General features: G+C 64.5%; 1 protein-coding gene across 1 annotated transcript; it reads right to left on the bottom strand.

The window, feature by feature from the left end:
• Window positions 1-7,240: 7,240 nt before the first annotated feature.
• On the bottom strand, window positions 7,241-16,152 carry MYMK (myomaker, myoblast fusion factor). The gene is made up of 5 exons (XM_036331509.1): window positions 15,966-16,152; window positions 11,863-11,977; window positions 11,196-11,344; window positions 8,413-8,529; window positions 7,241-7,908 (listed from the first exon to the last, which is right to left on the bottom strand). Exons 1-5 carry the CDS (start codon window positions 16,098-16,100, stop codon window positions 7,759-7,761), a joined length of 666 nt encoding a protein of 221 aa, XP_036187402.1. The 5' UTR covers window positions 16,101-16,152; the 3' UTR covers window positions 7,241-7,758.
• Between the last annotated feature and the right edge of the window lie 1,031 nt (window positions 16,153-17,183).

Raw genomic sequence — 17,183 nt, 5'->3', positions numbered from 1 at the left:
GTAGCACGCGGGGTAGGAAGTCCCAGCCAAGTGGGGCCAAGTCTCGGCCCCTCCCTCTGGGTCTCAGGCTCACCAACACTTCATTGAGCCTCAGTTTCCCAACCTGTGGAATGGGGGCAGCCAGGACGGCCACAGCGCGTTGGGGTGAGGACGTGGTCACAGGCGTGAGAGCCCCTTCCAGGCTGTGAAGTCCCTCACGGGCGTGATTGGCTGATTGGCGGGGCGTGGGCACCGCGGGGCTCAGTGCAGAAGCGCAGGCGTCTGCAGGAGGGATGAGCCAGCCCTCGCTGGCCTCTGCGGGCGCCTGGTGTCCCGCATCTGTGTTCTGTCATGATGGGGCTTCTGGAGGCCTCTGCCCGCCCCTCCCACCCCTGCAAGTCAGGCTGCTGGTCTGAGGCCGCAGCTTCCCGGAGCCCCGGCTGCGGGCAGCAGGCGCTTATCTGCTGCCGCTTTGAGGTCTGCGGCTGCGGTGGGGGGGCGGGGGCGCTGCCAAACATCTTCCAGATGTGGCCGGGCTCCCGATGGCCTGGCTCCGGCGGGGCCTGGCCTGCAGCCTTCCTGTTAGCCGAGCTGTTAGGGAAACAAGACCCAACGAAGGCACGAAGGGCCCAAGTTCTCGGAAGGGAGAGAGGGGATGGGGGGCTGGACACGCAGTTCCCGGGCACCTCACCTCTTCCGTCCCCGTGGCCTTCCGGCCAGCCGGGCCCTGAGCTCGGGGTGGTCACAGCCGTCTGCTGGCTGCCTCCTGGCTGGGGCCCCAGCTAAAGGGGCTCCCCGAGGGCTGGAGGGAGCTGTCTCCACAGCGCACGTGGTGGGAGATGTCCTGCTGCCGCTCGCCCGGACGAGACAGCGGCCCGACAATATGGCGCTGGTTTGCTTGTGGGATGGAGGGTCCCATGCGCCTGCCGGCCTGGCTGGGCCAGCACAGGCGCCCTGCAAGGGGCCAGGAGTGAGGCGCTATTGTAACAGCGGGGAATTGTAACTCACCCCCCTTTCTTTAAAAAAAAAAAGTATTTTTATTGATTTCAGAGAGGAAGGGAGAGGGAGCGAGAGATAGAAACATCAATGATGAGAGAGAATCATTGATCGGCTGCCTCCTGAACGCCCCCTACTGGGGATGGAGCCCGAAACCCAGGCCTGTGTCCTGACCGGGAATCGAACTGTGACCTCCTGGTTCATAGGCCAGGCACCACCCCCCCCATTCTTTTGACATTGGTCCTGTCAATCTGACTCTCACTAATCTGTAGCTTGTAGATAAACAGCATCTATAATAATAAAAGCCTAATATGCTAATTACACTGGACAGCTGAACGACCTTCTGGACGACCTTCCAGACGACCTTCTGGATGAAGCCGGGGCTGCTAGAGCCAAGCCCCTTGCCCAAATTTCATGCATCGGGCCTCTAGTCCTATATAATAAAAGCCTAATATGCTAGGTGTCCAGTTGTCTGGTCGTCCATTCAACCAATCAAAGTGTAATCTGCTAATGATATGCTAAGGACGCTCAACTGTTCGCTATGATGTGCACTGACCAACAGGGTGCAGACACTCTGACTGGTAGGTTAGCTTGCTGCTGGGATCCGGCTGATCAGGACTGAGTGAGACGGGCTGGACATGCCCCCAAGCCCTCTTTCAGCCTCTCCCCGGCTGGCCAACCTCCCATGTCTCTCCCCGGTCCCTGATCGTGCATCAGTGGGGCCCCTCAACCTGGCCTGTGCCCTCTTTCAACCCAGGACCCCTCGGGGGATATCAGAGAGCCGGTTTCGGCCGGATCCCGCAGGCCAGGACGAGGGACCCCACTGGTGCACGAATTCGTGCATTGGGCCTCTAGTGTTTGTGTAAGAATCCTAGGAACCAACTCTGACCTTCAGTCCTGGAGATTTGCTGATCTTCCACTTAAAACCAGATGACGAAGACCCGAATGGTGAAGACCGAAATGACGCGCACGGGACCATCACTTGACCAGTTCCGAGATCCATGTCAGCGTGGACGGTGCTGGTCGGCCCGCGGAGGACTGTGCACCTGCCTCCTTGATGTCTTCTCTCTGCTTTCCCTCTCCCTCCTTATGAAAACCTCTGCCTGCAGGGAGGTGCTGGCAGGGCCTTTGCAGCAGGAGTCCCCATCTTCTCAGGCGATCGGCACTTGAATAAACCCCTTTCCTCTCGCCAGCATCTGTCTCCTGAGTCTGGCCGGCCCTTGCTTCCAGTTACACTGCCACCTCCATTGTCTTGCTGGATGGTCCCAGCGGATTAAGCAGAGATCCCCACTTCCAGGGGCGTAGGGAGCTGAAGGTCTCCCAAGTTGCATGGCCCTGGGGAGCGGGCACTCCAGAGCCGGCCCCCCATCCTGCTCCTGGTGGACGGGTCAGCAAGAGGTCAAGGCTCAGGCACTGAGGTCACTGACCAGCCAGTGGGCTCTTTCAGCAGCCGTGAGCCTGCCTTCACCATGACCCCATCCACTCACAGACATACTCGTCCTGTGAGCATGGGGAGCGCAGTACAGACTGGGATGCCCCGGCCAGCGCTGAGCTTTCTGACGGCAGAGGGTAGGGTGTCTCCCGGTCCCAGTGGGCAGGACGTTGGCGTGTGTGGTGCTCGCCACCCGCTGGGCGAACCTGTCCCTGTCCCTCCCACTCTGCAGAGGATGCAGGGGTGCAAGGGACAAGGACACGGGGGCAGCCAGGGGAGCTGGCGAGGGCCTCCAGCCAGCCCCGTGTATGCCCTGCCTGCTCTCTCTCAGTCACCCCTCCCCGCATGCTCCCCCGTCGCCCCTCCTGCAGGTAGCAGCCCCTGGTCTCTCCTGAGTGCTGCCCACCTTGTTGTACCAGCGGGCCTGACCCTGAGGCTGCCCTGCCTAACACCCTTCCGGCTCACCCCCTGCCCACGTCGGCCCTGCAGTTCCCGCTTCCCCAGACCCCTGCCCCTGCCTCTGCAGGCCAGGGAGCGGTACACCCCACCCCTCACCTCTCTCTGCCGCCCTACTGTGCGGGTTTGGAAGGACTGGCTGGTCCCCGTGAACCCAGAAAGCTGCCTGGCCTCTGGGGCACTCCGGGGGGAGGTGGTGTGTGAACTGGGCCTCGAGGGAGCTGGGCCCCTGCTTCCTGCTGGGCCAGGTCAGGCATCGGACAGACTGAACCCCAGTGAAGAGCTGGGGCAGGGGACGGACCTTCGATGCACGAGGCCGGGGCAGGAGGCCAGCTCACGTCTGCCCTGACGTCCTGTCCGAGGCCTTGCAGGAGCGGAGCCCAGAGCAGCCGGCATCTTCCTCCACTTTGATCTTGAACCCGCCCGCCCAAACCCGCCCCTGCCTTGTCCTGGGACACAGGCCAGTGACGGAAGCAAGGAGAGCCCAGCTGTGGGCACCCTTCTCCCCACGGGCAGCTGCTCTCTGGCTGCTCCGACGGGAAGTTTGCAGGAGGGCAGCGGGGGGTTGGGGGTGGGGTGAAGGCACAGGGGGTAGCCAGACCCAGACACCGTGGAACTGCCGGCTCACACGGTTCAGTCTCAAACCACCTCTTCCAGGCAGCCTTCCTTGCTTAATCCCTTCGTCCCTAACACGCACTTGGTTTAAGCATGTTGTTTCCTTGGTAAATGGGGGTATTTGGTGTCAGCCGGGTTGGGGGGTGTCCCCTGGTGGTGAGGACCCCTCTACGACATTCTAGAGACTCACTTGCTTGCCCACGACCACTGATAATGAAAATAATAAGGATTCCTTTTTTTAAATGCCATTTATCAAACACTGTGCTAAGTGCTTCGTATTCAATGACCTCATTTAATCTTGGCAACAAGCATGTGAGGTGGGCCTTGTTGCAAATGGGGAAACTGAGGCTGAGGGAACTGGGGGAATTTGGGGAGCTTGCCTCTAGCCCTGAAGGAAAAACGGAGCCCCACGCCTGCCTGGCTCCCAGGCCCGTGTCTGCACCTGGACACCTGAACCGCCCCCACCCCCCACCCCGGCCAGCCTCCTGCTCCTTTTTCTGCCTTTTTTACTTTCCCAAGATCTGTCCAGTGCAGCCAGCCTCTGACTTAACTCAGCCTGATGGGCCTGAGTGGCCAGCGGGGTGAGGCTGCCGTTCCCAGTCAGAGGTGAGGAAACCGGGTGCCGGTGCGGCCCGGGGCGCTGGCCGGGAAGGCAGGAGGGGCCCCCCTGTGGCAGACGGCCCTCCCTGCCGGCCCGCGTGGCTCAGCCAGCTTTGTTAACCAGCTCATCAGCTCCCGGCAGCCAGATTCACACCGGGGCTCCCTGCCCACTCCGTCCTGCCCACATACCTGGCCCCGCTCTCCCGGGCTCCTGGGCCAAGGGCCTGCGGTGGCTGCGCCCAGCCCAGCGCTCCCCTAACTACAATAGCAGCTCGCTGCAGGGGTAGGAGGTGCACAGGGGCTATAAAGGCTCTTTAAAAGGGGCAATAAAAGTTTTGGGTTTCAGATGGTCTTACTGGAGAAGAGAATAACAGAGACAGGAAATTTCAGTAGCAGACAGACAAAGGCCGCAGCGCAGACGGCCCTCAGACGAAAACACCTCGGCTGCAATCGGAGGATCCTGGCGGGGGCCCAGGGCTCCCCAAGCCCTGCCAGCCTCGCCCGCGGCCTGGGGGAGGCGGAGGGGCCGCTACAATAGACTGTTTTGTCTCCTGTTGTAGATGTTTATAATCCTTCTCCGCTTGGGCTGCTGGAGGTGTGGGAGGGGCGCGCTGGGCACCGGCACACGGCGGCCAGGCCAGGGCACCGGCGGCTCTGCTCCTGTCCGCAGGGTCCCGGCCGAGTCCAGGCCCAGGCCCGGGCCCAGGGGCGCCGTGGCAGGGACTATGCCCGCTCCCCCGGTCAGACAAGATCCACAGGGTGAGGACACCACCTGGCCCCCACACCCCTTGCCGTGTCCTGGCGGGAGGCCACAGCCAGAGCTGGGCCCTGTGGCACCTCGGCCTGGGTCGCTGGCTTTAACCCCGGGTCCCTAACCACGTGTCCCTCTGTTTGTCTCCGGCAGCTGTGACCTCCGTCTGCTGGCCACCGGGAGGGCTGCCTGATGGAATACAGGAGGCTGGTGCCACTGCGCTTCAGGTGCCCAGCGGCCACTGTGCAGTGTCTCATGCCCGTGTGCCCTGGTCAGTAGCTGAAGTTCAGAACAAGTGCACATCTGCCCCAGCCGATGTGGCTCAGTGGACAGGGCGCCAGCCTGCGGACTGAAGGGTCCCGGGTTTGAGTCCAGCCAAGGGCACATGCCCGGGTTATGGCTCAATCCCAGTAGGGAGCGTGCAGGAGGCAGCCCATCAAGGATTCTCTCTCATCATTGATGTTTCTCTCTCCCCCCTCTCCCTTCCTCTCTGAAATAAAAAAATTTTTAAAATATTAAAATACCACACAACCCCCCACACACACACATCTTATACGTCACCTGCAACCCACACGTGTGTGAATTTAAATCTAAATCATTAAAAGCAACGCACGTGTAAACACTCGGCTCCTCCGTGGCGCAGCCACGCTCCCGCCCCTGCACGTCCCGCCATCAAAGCCAGCGCTCAGTGGGCGCTGCCCCGGGGCGGTCAGGCCGAGGGCTGTGTCTCAGGTCTCAGGGGTCCCCAGGCCCCCATCGGGCTGGGTGGGAGGGGGGCCTCTCCAGGCGTGAGGTGGTCAGGTGGCAGCCAGGTGCCGTACGTCTCAGATTCCAGGGACAGGAAGACCCCGGGGATGACACCGGGGTTCAGAGGTGTTTCCGTCTGGAGGCCTGACCCTTCCTCCTGGTGAGTCCTGAGGTATCGGGGTGGCCATCCTGGGTGGCCTCCTGCTTTCCGGTCCCCCTCCCTCCCCGGCGCTCCCCTCCTGGCCCGGGCAGAGCCCCGCGATGCCGGAGTGGAGCTGGGAGCCAGCGGAGCGTGCCTTAGGGATGACTGGCAAGGCCCTGGCACGGCCGCCCGCTCAATGGCCAGCGGCCAGGGAACGAGGGCCAGCTGCCGCCACGCCGGCCTCAGTGTCCTGGTCTGCAGCGTGGGCTCAGGACCCCCCCCAGGTGCTCCCGGGGGCCCCCGTGGGACCAGCCCTGCCCGGGAGGGGCGGCCTGAGGAGGGGCGGGCGGGCTGAGGGCTGGAGCGCACCTCCTAATTGTCCGTGACTTACAGACCTGGCGGGGCGCCCAGACAGCCCCATAAATCAGCGCGGCCACAGGAGCGGCCTGAGTGCCGCCCTCGCGCTTGGCAGGCCCGCGCCGCCTCCTGCCTGGGAGCACCCCGATGCTTCCAACTTTCCAGGCGCTGCCACGGGTGGGAGCTGGGCGGCTCCGGGCGGGGGGAGGGGGGGAAGGGGGGGAGGGGGAGGATGGGCAGGGTCCGGCCACCTTGCAGATGCCAGTTTCCGGAGCCGCATCCCTTGGTTCTCCCCCCGTGGCCCCAGACTCCCCCCTTTCCTTGCAGCCTGTGAGTGTCCCCTGGCTAGAGGGCAGGCTCTTCATGGTGTGTGCGTGTCTGTGCACATGGACGTGCATGCATGCATGTGTACATATGTGTGTATGCACATGTACGTGTGTGTGTGCACCCCCCCATTCAGACCTGCAGCCAATGGGGGCAGCCCCTGCCCTCCCCTCGTCCCTGGGGCACAGCCGGGTGGGGGAGGGCCCCTGCTGTGTCCTGTGCCTTCGCCCTGGACGGGGACCCGCCCGGGTGGATGGCCCCGAGCGCCGAGCGCAGAGCCGAGTGGGCGGCCCCGACCCGAACGGGCTGTGGGGACAGACAGGTGCTGAGCCGGGGCCAGGCCGTGGGCGTCCAGGGACCTCTGGGCAGTCAGGGAGGCCGACCGATGGGGGCCTGGCCCAGGGGCCCCCCTGTCCCCAGGTCCAGGAGAGAAGCCAGTCTCTCCGGCCCCCTCAGGCGTGCAGAGGTGGCTTTTGGACAAACGACTGTCCCCGCGGGGGCGGCTGTGGCGCTGCCTGGTGTGGAAACACAAACAGGCCCCAGGTGGAGGTGACTTCCCGCCTGACAGCTGTGCCGCCGGACGGGGTGGGCCGGCCCGCGGGGGGCGGGTTTGTGAGGTGATGTCTAGAGGCCGGCTCCCGCCACCCCCTGGGGCCGGGGAGACGGGCTCCATGGGCGGGCTGACCTCCCCGAGCCTGCCTGTGGGCGCCACCGGCTTCTGCTCACGGTCCCCACACAGACCCGCCCTCCCACGCGAGGAGCCGGGCGGGCGGAGGCCGGGCGAGGGCTCAGGGGACAGAGACGGCACACACATGGGCGCGCAGGAATCAGTAAGGGGAGGTGCTGTTATTGGTGATTGTCATCAGAACGGCTGATGTAGGGGCCCCGCGGGGGGCGGGCCCTGGGGCAGGCAGGCTGGGGCCAGGACAGGGTGCGAGTGGGCCTGCTCGGAGCCGGGCCGGGGACAGAAGCGTGAGAGCAGGGCCGAGAGCGAACGGACAGAGTGGGGAGGGCAGGAGGCTCGTGGCGGGCAGAACCGCTCTGGCGGGGACCGGGCGGCGCTCTCGGTGCTGAGGGAAGGGCGGGTGGCAGGACCGATGCCCAGGGCGCTGCAGGCCGGTGATCGGCCGCCTGAGGCCCGGGAGGAGGAGGCGTCTCCTGCCCAGCGCGCTCGGCCCCAGCAGGAACTTAGGAAGTGGGTTCTCTGGAAGCGCTGGGCACAGGGGGCTCCCCAAATCCCGGGACCCTCGGAATCCGAGGGCAGAGTCGCTCCTGGACACTCGGGGCCGGGAAGGACAGCAGGATGCGCCAGGCACGAGACCGGGCGGCGGGGCTTGGAGCCGGGGTCGGGGGTCAAGGTCAGATACAGGCGCAGCACAGAGTGGAGCAGTCCAGCTTGGCCGGGGGCCCCGGGCTCCCCGCCTTCTTGTTGACCTTGGGCAGCAGCAGGATGAAGGCCATGGCCAGGGCGCAGTGGTAGAAGCTGTGGACATAGGTGTAGTCCCAGTCCTGCGGGGGGGAGGGCTGTCAGTGCGCCTCTGCCCTGTCCCCGAAGCTCCCTCCTCTCCCGGCCCCTCCCCCGAAGGCTCCGCGCCCCTACTGTGTGCCCGGCCCCTGCCACCGCCATAGGCTCCTCCCCGACCCCTCCCCGACCCCTCCACTCTGGCTCCCTGTCCTCCCCTCACTGTCCAGCCCATGCTGGTCTTTCCTGCCACCAAACCCCAGAGCACTGACGGTCTGAGCCATGAGCCATTGCTGGGCCTTTGACATTGAAGCTGAGGCTCTTCCTCCCTCCCTCCCCCCTCCCTCCCTCCCCCCTCCCCCCTCCCTCCCTCCCCCCTCCCCCCAGGCCACCTCCTGCTCATCTCAGAGGCCAGCTCTGCAGGATGCCAGTGGTGCCAGGGATGTGGGAGGCACCCGGCACCTGCCTGGGAGGGTGGCCCTGTGAAGTGGGCTCCTGCGGACGCCCCCTGTCCCCCCCCGCCCCCCCTCCCTCCCCCGCCACCTGGGTACCTCGAAGAAGAAGCGCAGCATCAGGGCCAGGGCCCCGAAGCAGAGGCCGGGGCCTATCTGCTGGGTGTAGACACTCCTGTCGGGGTACAGCCCCTTCTTCTCCTTCATCTGCTGCAGCTGCGGGGACAGCGGCCACGGGAGGCTCTTAGGTGGCAGTGTCCGCCCGGCAGTGGCCGCCCTGAGCCCTGGGGAGAGCTGGCCCCGGGCGCTCGCACCCCGTCATCCTCAGGGAGACACCCCGACATGTATCCCACTCGTCAGCTGCAGAACTCGCAGGAGCCCACAGCCCAGGGACACACAAGGACCCCTGCCTCCCACCCCTGCCTACCTGTTTGAGATGCAACCAGCCCCTGCAAGGCCCCCTGTCCCAGCCAGCGGGGAGTCCTGAGGGGAAGGACACCCCAACCGTTCACAGCTGGGGTGGGGTGGGGACCGGAGCACTGGGCCTGCCCGCCAGTGTGGCTCCGGGGCGCCTGTGATGGGCCGTGACCGCCTTTGCTGCTTCCATGGTCAGCGGACGCGCAGTCCTATTTGTTAGACAAGCGTGGCCGCACGCTAACCTGGGCCCCGGCGGCATTTACACGGAAGAAGATGGGCTCACGCCCCCACATGGTGAGATAATGCAGGTCCACGTCCCGGAAATCCGCCCGGGCCAGGTGTCTCAGAGCACAGACGTTTTGGGTGGAAGTGAGACCCGTGGCTGCACCCCTCGTGGGAGCCCCGGGGGCCAGGCAGCACCCCCAGAGCACAGCCCCCCGTGTGGCGCCACCAAGCCCATGAGTAACTTGGCGCTGGCTCAGGGCAGCTTTTGTCCAAGTCCAGTTTGGTGAAACGAAGCCCAGTTTCAGTTTTCTAGAATTTGCCACAGCCCATGAGGAATCGGGACCTGCTATAGTGCCGGCAGCGCTGGGGGCGGCCACTGTGACCCTGGGTGCGGTGCCTGCGGCCTGGGAGCCCTCCTCAGCCAGTCCTGCCCGGCCCTGGGTCCTGCCTGCCCAGCCCTGCCCAGCCCCCGGTCACACACCGCTCTCCACTTCCTCCCCCCGCGGGCCGCTGCTCCCAAACCCTGCTCCAGGAGGGAGGAGTGGCCTGGCCGGCGTGGCTCGTGGTTAAGCATCGACTCAGTAACCAAGAGGTCACCGGTTCAATTCCCAGTCAGGGCACAGGCCCAGGTTGTGGGCTCCATCCCCAGTAAGGGGCGTGCAGGAGGCAGCCGGTCAATGATGCTCCTCTCTCATCATTGATGTTTCTGTCTCTTCTCTCCCTCTCGCTTCCTCTCTCTCTAAAAAATCAATTAAAATAATTTTTTATAAAAGGAATAAAAAAAGTAGGGATGAGCGTCCGGGAGAAACATCCCCCCTCCTTCCTGGAAACAACTGCCCTTGAAAATCCAAAACAAACCCCTGGTTACATGGTCTAGAAAACACGCTGGGCCCGATGCAGGCAGCCGGGCACCCGCTCAGCCCCGAGGCCGGGCCCACAGCCCGAGGCCCTTCGTGGGGACGTGAGCAAGTGACGCTCCCGGCTGGTTAGCGAGCAGCAGCTCCGGGCCCTGCGGGGGCTGGGGGAGGAGCGGCCGGCCCGGAACAGGCAGGAGCCTGTGTTTCTGCATTCCAGCCGGTCCTGAGCCCTCCTGCCTCGGGCGGACACGGGGACCCAGCACACTCCTCTCCCGCACAGGCCGCTTGGGGGGCCTCCCGGGTCAGCCCAGGGCCGCTGTGCTCCTCCAGCGTGGAGTGGGGAATCCCTCTTCTCTCCGCTCGCTGCAAAGTCAAGGCCTGGCCGGGGCCGCCCTGCCGTGCCCTGTTCCCTCACTGGTTTCTCGGTACCTTATTTCTTTATTAACCAAATGGCTAAATAGAGCCTCTACGCCCGGGGTGGAGAGGAGCAGGTGTTTGGAGAGCTGGCCACCAGGCCTTGATTGACCTTCCTGAGTCTGTAAAATGGGTTGTGGGCACCGTCTGCCCCCCCCGCCCAGCCCGAGCCCTGTTCCTGAGTGCCGCCCTCCGCGTGCCAGGCCTGGGCTCTGCTCCCCGCAGGGCTCAGCCCCTTCCCTGCTCTGGGGACCCAGGAACCGGCGCTGGGTCCGTCCTGCTGCAGTGCCTTCTTTAGCGTGGGCTAGGGGAGGACGTTTTGGTTCTTGCAGCCAGGAGAGCCTTGGGACCACGGAGGGTCCAGGGAGGCCCGGGGACCATGTGTGAGGGGCCTTGTGGGTGTCAGACCTCCGGGTGCCCAGTGAAAGGCCGTCGGTGTCAGAAACTCAGGCTGCCTCCGTACTCACGAGCAATTCCATCCTCTTGTCAACCTCACACCACATCCTCCCTTCGCATTAGAACCAAGCTGGAGGCCCACCTCCTCCAGGAAGTCTGCCAAGATTCACCCGGGCCACATCTCCAATTGGTACTGCATCTCCAAAGCACCGACTCTCTTCGAGAATAGGAGTAAATAGTCCCTATTTTCTGAGCCATTCGAAGCCAGCTCTGTGCCAGGACTTAAGAGGCGTCATCTCTGAACCAGCCCTATGAGGTGGGTACTGGACTGTTGCTGTAACGCCCACTTGACAGATATGGAAACTGAGGCAGAGAGGCTCAGTAACTTGGTTTAGGTCCGAGCTAGTGAGTCACAGACACGATACAAACCAGACCTGTGTGGCCAGGGCACCAGAGGGCCATGCTCTGTGGTTTAGCCAAAGCTGTGCCCAGCCCGCCTGCCCATGGTGGGGGGAGGTGAGAGGAGGCAGTCAGGGAAGGGGCCCCGTCTGCTGAGGGTCGCACGGTACGCACCCACTTAGCCGCGATGATGAGGACGGCTGTGCCGATGGGGCCCGAGTACACCCCGTAGCCCCAGCGGTCGTGGTAGATGCGGACGGCAATGGTGAGGACCCCGAGCATCACGAAGGTTGACCGCTTGGGTTCGTCGAAGTCGGCCAGTGCTGGAGGGGCCAGGAGAGAGCGCGGGACAGCTGAGCGGCCCCTGGCCCTCCTGGCCACTGCTCTCCCGGGGCATCCTGGAGGCCCGGGTGTGGGTGGTACTCCCTCGGCAGCGAGACCCTGGGCCCAGCCCGGTCACACGGGGTCCGGCTCCAGCCGTTGCCGGGGACCCAGGAGGACAGAGACCTGGGGAGCCCGCGGGGTGGGGCCCGCCCGACGTGGTCTGAGAGACGGTAGGTGATGGGACAGTGTGCTCTGGAGGGAGCCCGTCTTCCCGCAAACCCGCGCCGAACTGTGGGTGTGAAGGCGGGTCTTGGGGGCAGAGCCTGGCCGGGGCAGGGGTTCTCGGGCGAAGGACCTGGAGGGGGAGCCCCTGGGTGTCCTGACAAGCCCTGGGCCAGCGTGTACCTTTAAAAGGACGTGAACACGGGAGCTGGGCTTGGGGCCCCGGGGGAGGGGGGCGGCGTCAGGGTGGGGGGCGGGGGGGCCGGGCCGGGCCGGGCCGCGGGCGGCCACTCACCCATCAGCGAGACCCACATGCTGAGCGCGGTGCCGTAGACGCTGAAGTACTCCAGGAGGTCGTGCCGCACGAAGCAGAGGACCGAGAGCCCGGGCCCGTGGCAGGCGTGGTAGAGCTGCGGGAGGCCGGCCGTCAGGGCCGGGCGGCGCTGGGGCCGGCCCAGAGCGGGACCCCGAGCCGGCCTGTGCCGAGCCAGCCCGTGGGAAGCAGGCCCGCCCTGGCTGGAGACCCCGGGAGAGCGCGCATGGCTCCCCCTGTGAAACGGGTCCCAGGGGTCTGTGCCCGGCTGGGCGCCACTCAGACGAAGCTGACGGAGGTCCCCTCCACCCTTTCACCAGCCTCTGGGGATGAGGCCAAGGCCTCTTTTGGGGGTGCCAAACTCTCGCCCCACAGTTTACCCTCTGCTGACAGGGCTGCCCCGCAGGGGAATTTCTCAGACCCGCGTGGGCATCCGAACCCCCGGGGGCTTGTGGAGACTCAGGTGGCTCAGGGTCCTGAGAGTCCTGACTCAGCGGGCGTGGGTTGGGGCCTGAGATTGCGTTTTTTGCAGGGGTTCAGGCTGGTGCCGGTGCTGCCTGCCGGTGGGGAACCCACTTTGAGAACTACCGGTCTGCAGCTGTCAGCTCCTGTTCCTTTAACGTGCGGGGAGGCCGCAGAGACCCCGCGCCCACGAGCGCAGCGCCCGGGCGCCCACCGCCCCTGGGCTCTTACGGTTGTTCGTCCAACATCTACTTTAACAGCGATTTCCAGAGCGAAAGGCCCGTATGGAATATTTTCAAAGCCGTCAACTTATTCCTCACAGAAAACAACTCTCCTCTCGGGCACACATTTCGTCATGCGAAGTCGTATTTAATGACATGACGTAATTATTTTGACAAGTTCCATGGGCATAAACAGGCTGGGCCGGCACAATGGCCTGTTGATGGGCCCAGCTTGGCGGAGGGCGGAGGTGGACAGACAGCGGCGTCCGGAGGCGCCGGGCGGCTCGGGGCAGGAGCCTGGGCTCACCTGGCGAGTGGAGCAAGTGGGGTCAATTTCGAGCCCTCACTGGTTGCAGCTGTCAGTGACCTAACACTCAGGTGCACCGAGGGGCATGCCATTAGAGGCACGGGGTCCCCGAGCAGGGGCGAGAGACGGTCCTGCGGCCCTGCTCTGCTCAGACCCGCTCAGTGCTGAGCTCTGGATGTGGCCAAGAAGAGGCTAGAAGACAGCAAGCAGCGGGGGCCATGACTGTGGAGTGGGGAGCGGGGCTTCAGGTGCAGTCTGATCAAGGTGCTCAATCCCTGTGGGGCAGAGGAGGGAGGAGGACTCTGCTCCCCATGGCTCTGTAGGCAGAGCCAGGCCCTGTGAGTGACATGGACGTTCTCCGGCCCCCCGGTTCCACTAGAACTGCGTCTCCCTCAGCACCCCCAGCCTCTCCTCCATAGCACAGATGACTGTGTACGATTCCAGACTTAATTCCTCTGATACTCTGGGCAGTGTCTGTGCCCTGCCCCCACCAGGAGCAGGAATAATCTGTCTCATCCTGGCAGTGACCCCAGCTCCCCTCAGGTGGTGCTCAGCAAGTGTCTGCCCTGTGAAGGCAGGGCCAGGGGGGCAGGGCCAGGGGGGCAGGACCAGGGGGGCAGGGTCAGGGGGGCAGGGTCAGGGGGGCAGGACCAGGAGGGCAGGACCATGGGGGCAGGGCCAGGGGGGCAGGGTCAGGAGGGCAGGGGCAGGGAGGTAGGGCCTGCGGGGTGGGGGGTGGGGGGCGGAGGAGGGAGTGTCAGGGAGGAGAGGCAGGGGGGCAGGGGGACAGGGCCAGGGGGGCAGGGGCTGGAGTGGTTTAAGGAGAGCTGGTCCAGGAGGGGCCACCCGAGGCCCTTGCCGGATTCATCTCTGTTGGACAGGTGGGCAGGTGAGGCCTCCCTTCACCTTTGGGGGCCGGGGCAGGCCTGGCCCGGCGAGGGGTTGGCAGGGGTGGGCGCGGCTGGGCGCCTGGTGGCAGAGAGCTACCTTGCGTGTGAGCTGAGGCCAGCGGCTGGCTGCTCAGGGCCCCTGCTGTCAAACGGGGCGAGAACGCCCTCTCCGTGGGGTGGGCCAGGGACTCCATGTGACAGAGCTCGGGGCCGGTGTCCGGCATGGAAGGGGCAACTGTCAGGGAGGGTCCCGGTCGGACACGGCAGGAGCACGTGGGAGGCAGACCTGGCGATGCTGCCCAGGGCTTCCCAGAGAAAGGGGCCGAGTGTGGCTGAGGCCGAGGACATTTGTCACTGGAGGCAGCTGCCCTGCCATTCGGGGTGGGGCTGGGCGGGGCGGGCGAGGCCGGGTGGGGCGGTGGTAGGGACGCAGCTGTGGGGCCAGCTCAGCCCGGGAGGGGGGAGGCCGGCTGGCGGGGCCTGTGGTGGCCTGGGCTGGTCTAACCGGGGCCTGGGCAACAAGGCCCCGGCCCCGCCCCCGGCCCTGAGACCCTGGTACCCGCACAGGAGCCCCACGTCCACCACGTGCCCCGTGTCTCATCTCGAATAGACATCGTGGCTCTCACCCGAGCCGGGTCCCCGGAGGAGCCACTGGACCGGCTCAGCCCACGGCGGAGGAAGCCGAGACCAGAGCACGCCTGGTGCTGGCCAGACGCGGCTCAGCCTCTGGGACTCAGGTCTTTATCTGCCCAACAAGCGGTCACAGCCCCAGGCTCACAGGGCAAGTCCGCGCCCTGGACGCTGGCTCCGGCCGCATCACTGTCGCCGAGGCCTCCCCCACCCAGAGGTGGAGAGCCGAGCCCCCGGGAATCCGATCCCATCCGAGGACCCGGCCCGCCCTGCCTGGGAGCTCCCAGCTTGTCTCGCTGCAGGCCCCACACAGGGCACGAGTCTGCCAGCACGCGGTGCCCACAGGGGTGCCCACAGACTTCACCACCCGCTGCCCGCACACCCTGGCGCTCGCCCCCGGAGGCCCGGAGGCCCGGAGGCTGGGGGGCCGAGGCTGGCCCCGGGCGGGAGGCCTCCCCACGACATGCGCCTCGGGGAGCTGGGCTGAACGAAGGACGAAGGACGGGTCTATGGAAGATGATCAAGGACACAGAGGAGCCACTTTGCGAGTCCAGCAAAGGCCTCGGGGGAGCAGAGACGGGAGGCAGGAAGGCACTGAGACCAGAGCGGGGACAGATGTGCGGGGGGATGACTGCTTAGCTAGGTAGCTACACACACAGACAGAGGATTGATTGGGTAGGTGGGTACTTAGGCAGGTAGACAGACAGACAGACGCTAGAGGGATGGATGGATCGGAGAGACACACGGAGGGTCAGGGGAACAGAGCTGGAGGGAGACACCAAGCAGTTTAGAAAGAGCGAATCCCATGGGGATGTAATTCCAGAAACGAAGAGGCAGCCAGGCACAGACAAAGAAAAAGAAGGAAAGGAAAAGGGTAAGATGCAGACAGAAAACAAGACACAGAGAACCAGTAAGAGCGACAGAGCGGGGCAGAGACCCGCGGGGAGACGGGGTGGGGGAGGGGGGCACAGAGACGGGGTGGGGGAGGGGGCACTCATCCAGGCCTATAAATAGAACGAGAAAGAAGGGCCTGAAGAGAGAGACAGGGAAGCCCCAAGGAGACGCCATCAGCGCGAGGCCCCGTTCGGGGCCAGCTCCCCAGTCCTGGAGGCGGACTCCCCGGCCCAGCACATTCCCGAAGCTGCTCACCCTTCCTGGGCCTGGCTCCCTGTCCTCCCTGCTCAGCCGCCCTCTTCTTATAGCCGGAGGGGGGCGGGGAGGGAGAGGGAGAGGGAGCCACGGTGGCCGTGAGTCGTTGCCCGGTGGCCAGAAAAGGGCACCTAAGGGCTTGTCCTCAGTGGCCTGACCCTGGCCCCTGGGAGGGGCTTGGTCTCACTCACACCAATTCCCCGAGCGATTTCCTGGCACCAACGGGGAAACTGAGGTCAGAGGGGAGGAGTGGCTCCCCCAACCCTCTCTCGGGGACTCCGGGCTGTTTTTTTCATCTCCAAATCGCTTTCTTCATCAGGAAATAGAGGAAAGTGTGGGGGAGGGGGAGGGAGACAGCCCCTCTGCTCCGCCTGTGGGGGGGTGCCCCACCGGGTCCCCCCGCCCCCCACCCCAGCCCAGACTCACCGCCACGAAGAACATGGTGAAGAGATAGACCATGGCCTCCATGTGGAAGCGCCTCTTGGCAGCGATGCTGGCGGTGGGCAGGAAGGCCAGGCTGCTGAGGGTGGGCAGGAGCAGCTTGGCCACGAGCGACCCCATGGGCCGGGCGGACGGCGCTGTGGCTGGAGGGGCGGGTGCGGGCCGTCCTCTCCGGGGCAGGGAAAGCCAGCGGGCGCAGGGGCTCCGCGGGCAGCTGTGGTTTAAATGCCCCGAAGGGGGGCGGGGATCTGCGTGCACATGTCGGGCAACACCCCAGAGGGTCCAACAGCTGAGCCGCCACGTGATCAGCACTTGTCTCTGAGGTTTTTTTATTTTTATTTTTTGAGAGGCCGGCGTTGCTGATTCAAGGAGACCATTTGGGGGCGGAGGAGCAAGTCCCCAGGAGTTCCATCCCCAGCATCCGGCCACTTCCCCCCCACCCCCACCCCCGCCCCCTGCCCAGGGCGCTGGGCAGACCAGGGGGAGCGCATCCGTGGTCTCGGGTTCTAGGCACCTGTCCGTGGCAGCTAGAGGCGAGAGAACCCACGGTTCAGCCGAGTCTAAACCAGCGTTTCTCAACCTGTGGGTCGCGAGCCCTTTGGGGGTCGAACGACCCTTTCACAGGGGTTGCCTAAGACCATCGGAAAACACATATGTAATGACATATTGTTTTTGTGATTAATCACTGTGCTTTAATTATGTTCAATTTGTAACAGTGAAATTGGGGGTCACCACAACATGAGGAACTGTATGAAAGGGTCGCGGCATTAGGAAGGTTGAGAACCGCTGTTTAAGATGCTGAGAGGACCTTGCAGATAAAGTTCCCGGGTTACCAGCCCACACGTCCTTCCTACTCGCCTGCTCTGCTGGGGTCCAACCCCAGCAGGTCCAGGGGTCCCCAAAGGTGTGGACGGAGTCGGCGAAGAAGGAATGACACAGAGGCAGCGTTCAGTTGATCAGCAGCCTAGCCAGGATCTCTAGCCAAGTTCTGGTCAGGATCTCCAGCGAAGTTCTGGTTAGGATCTCCAGCCAGGTTCTGTGTCCATGTTCTCTCGCTAGGTTCTGTCTCTAGGTTCTGTGGCCAGTTTCTGTCCAGGATCTTTTGCCATGTTCTCTCCAGCGAAGTTCTTCTGCCTCTAGGTTCTGTGTAGGTTCTGTGTCTAGGTTCTGTGTCCTGTTGTCTTGTTACATCTGTATTTATAC

Source organism: Myotis myotis, unplaced genomic scaffold (genome assembly GCF_014108235.1).
Source record: "Myotis myotis isolate mMyoMyo1 unplaced genomic scaffold, mMyoMyo1.p scaffold_m19_p_12, whole genome shotgun sequence".
In the NCBI taxonomy this organism is placed as follows: domain Eukaryota; kingdom Metazoa; phylum Chordata; class Mammalia; order Chiroptera; family Vespertilionidae; genus Myotis; species Myotis myotis.
The sequence above is the reverse complement of the archived record's forward strand: the minus strand, read 5'-3'. Positions and strand labels throughout refer to the sequence as shown.

Excerpts from the sequence above, each read along its gene's own strand:
- MYMK (XM_036331509.1), bottom strand. The coding sequence starts at position 16,100 with ATGGGGTCGCTCGTGGCCAAGCTGCTCCTGCCCACCCTCAGCAGCCTG. Across the intron at positions 8,530-11,195 it reads TCATCATCGCGGCTAAGTGG|CTGCAGCAGATGAAGGAGAA; the intron begins GTGCGTACCGTG and ends CTGTCCCCGCAG. Across the intron at positions 7,909-8,412 it reads TGCTGCGCTTCTTCTTCGAG|GACTGGGACTACACCTATGT; the intron begins GTACCCAGGTGG and ends TCCCCCCCGCAG.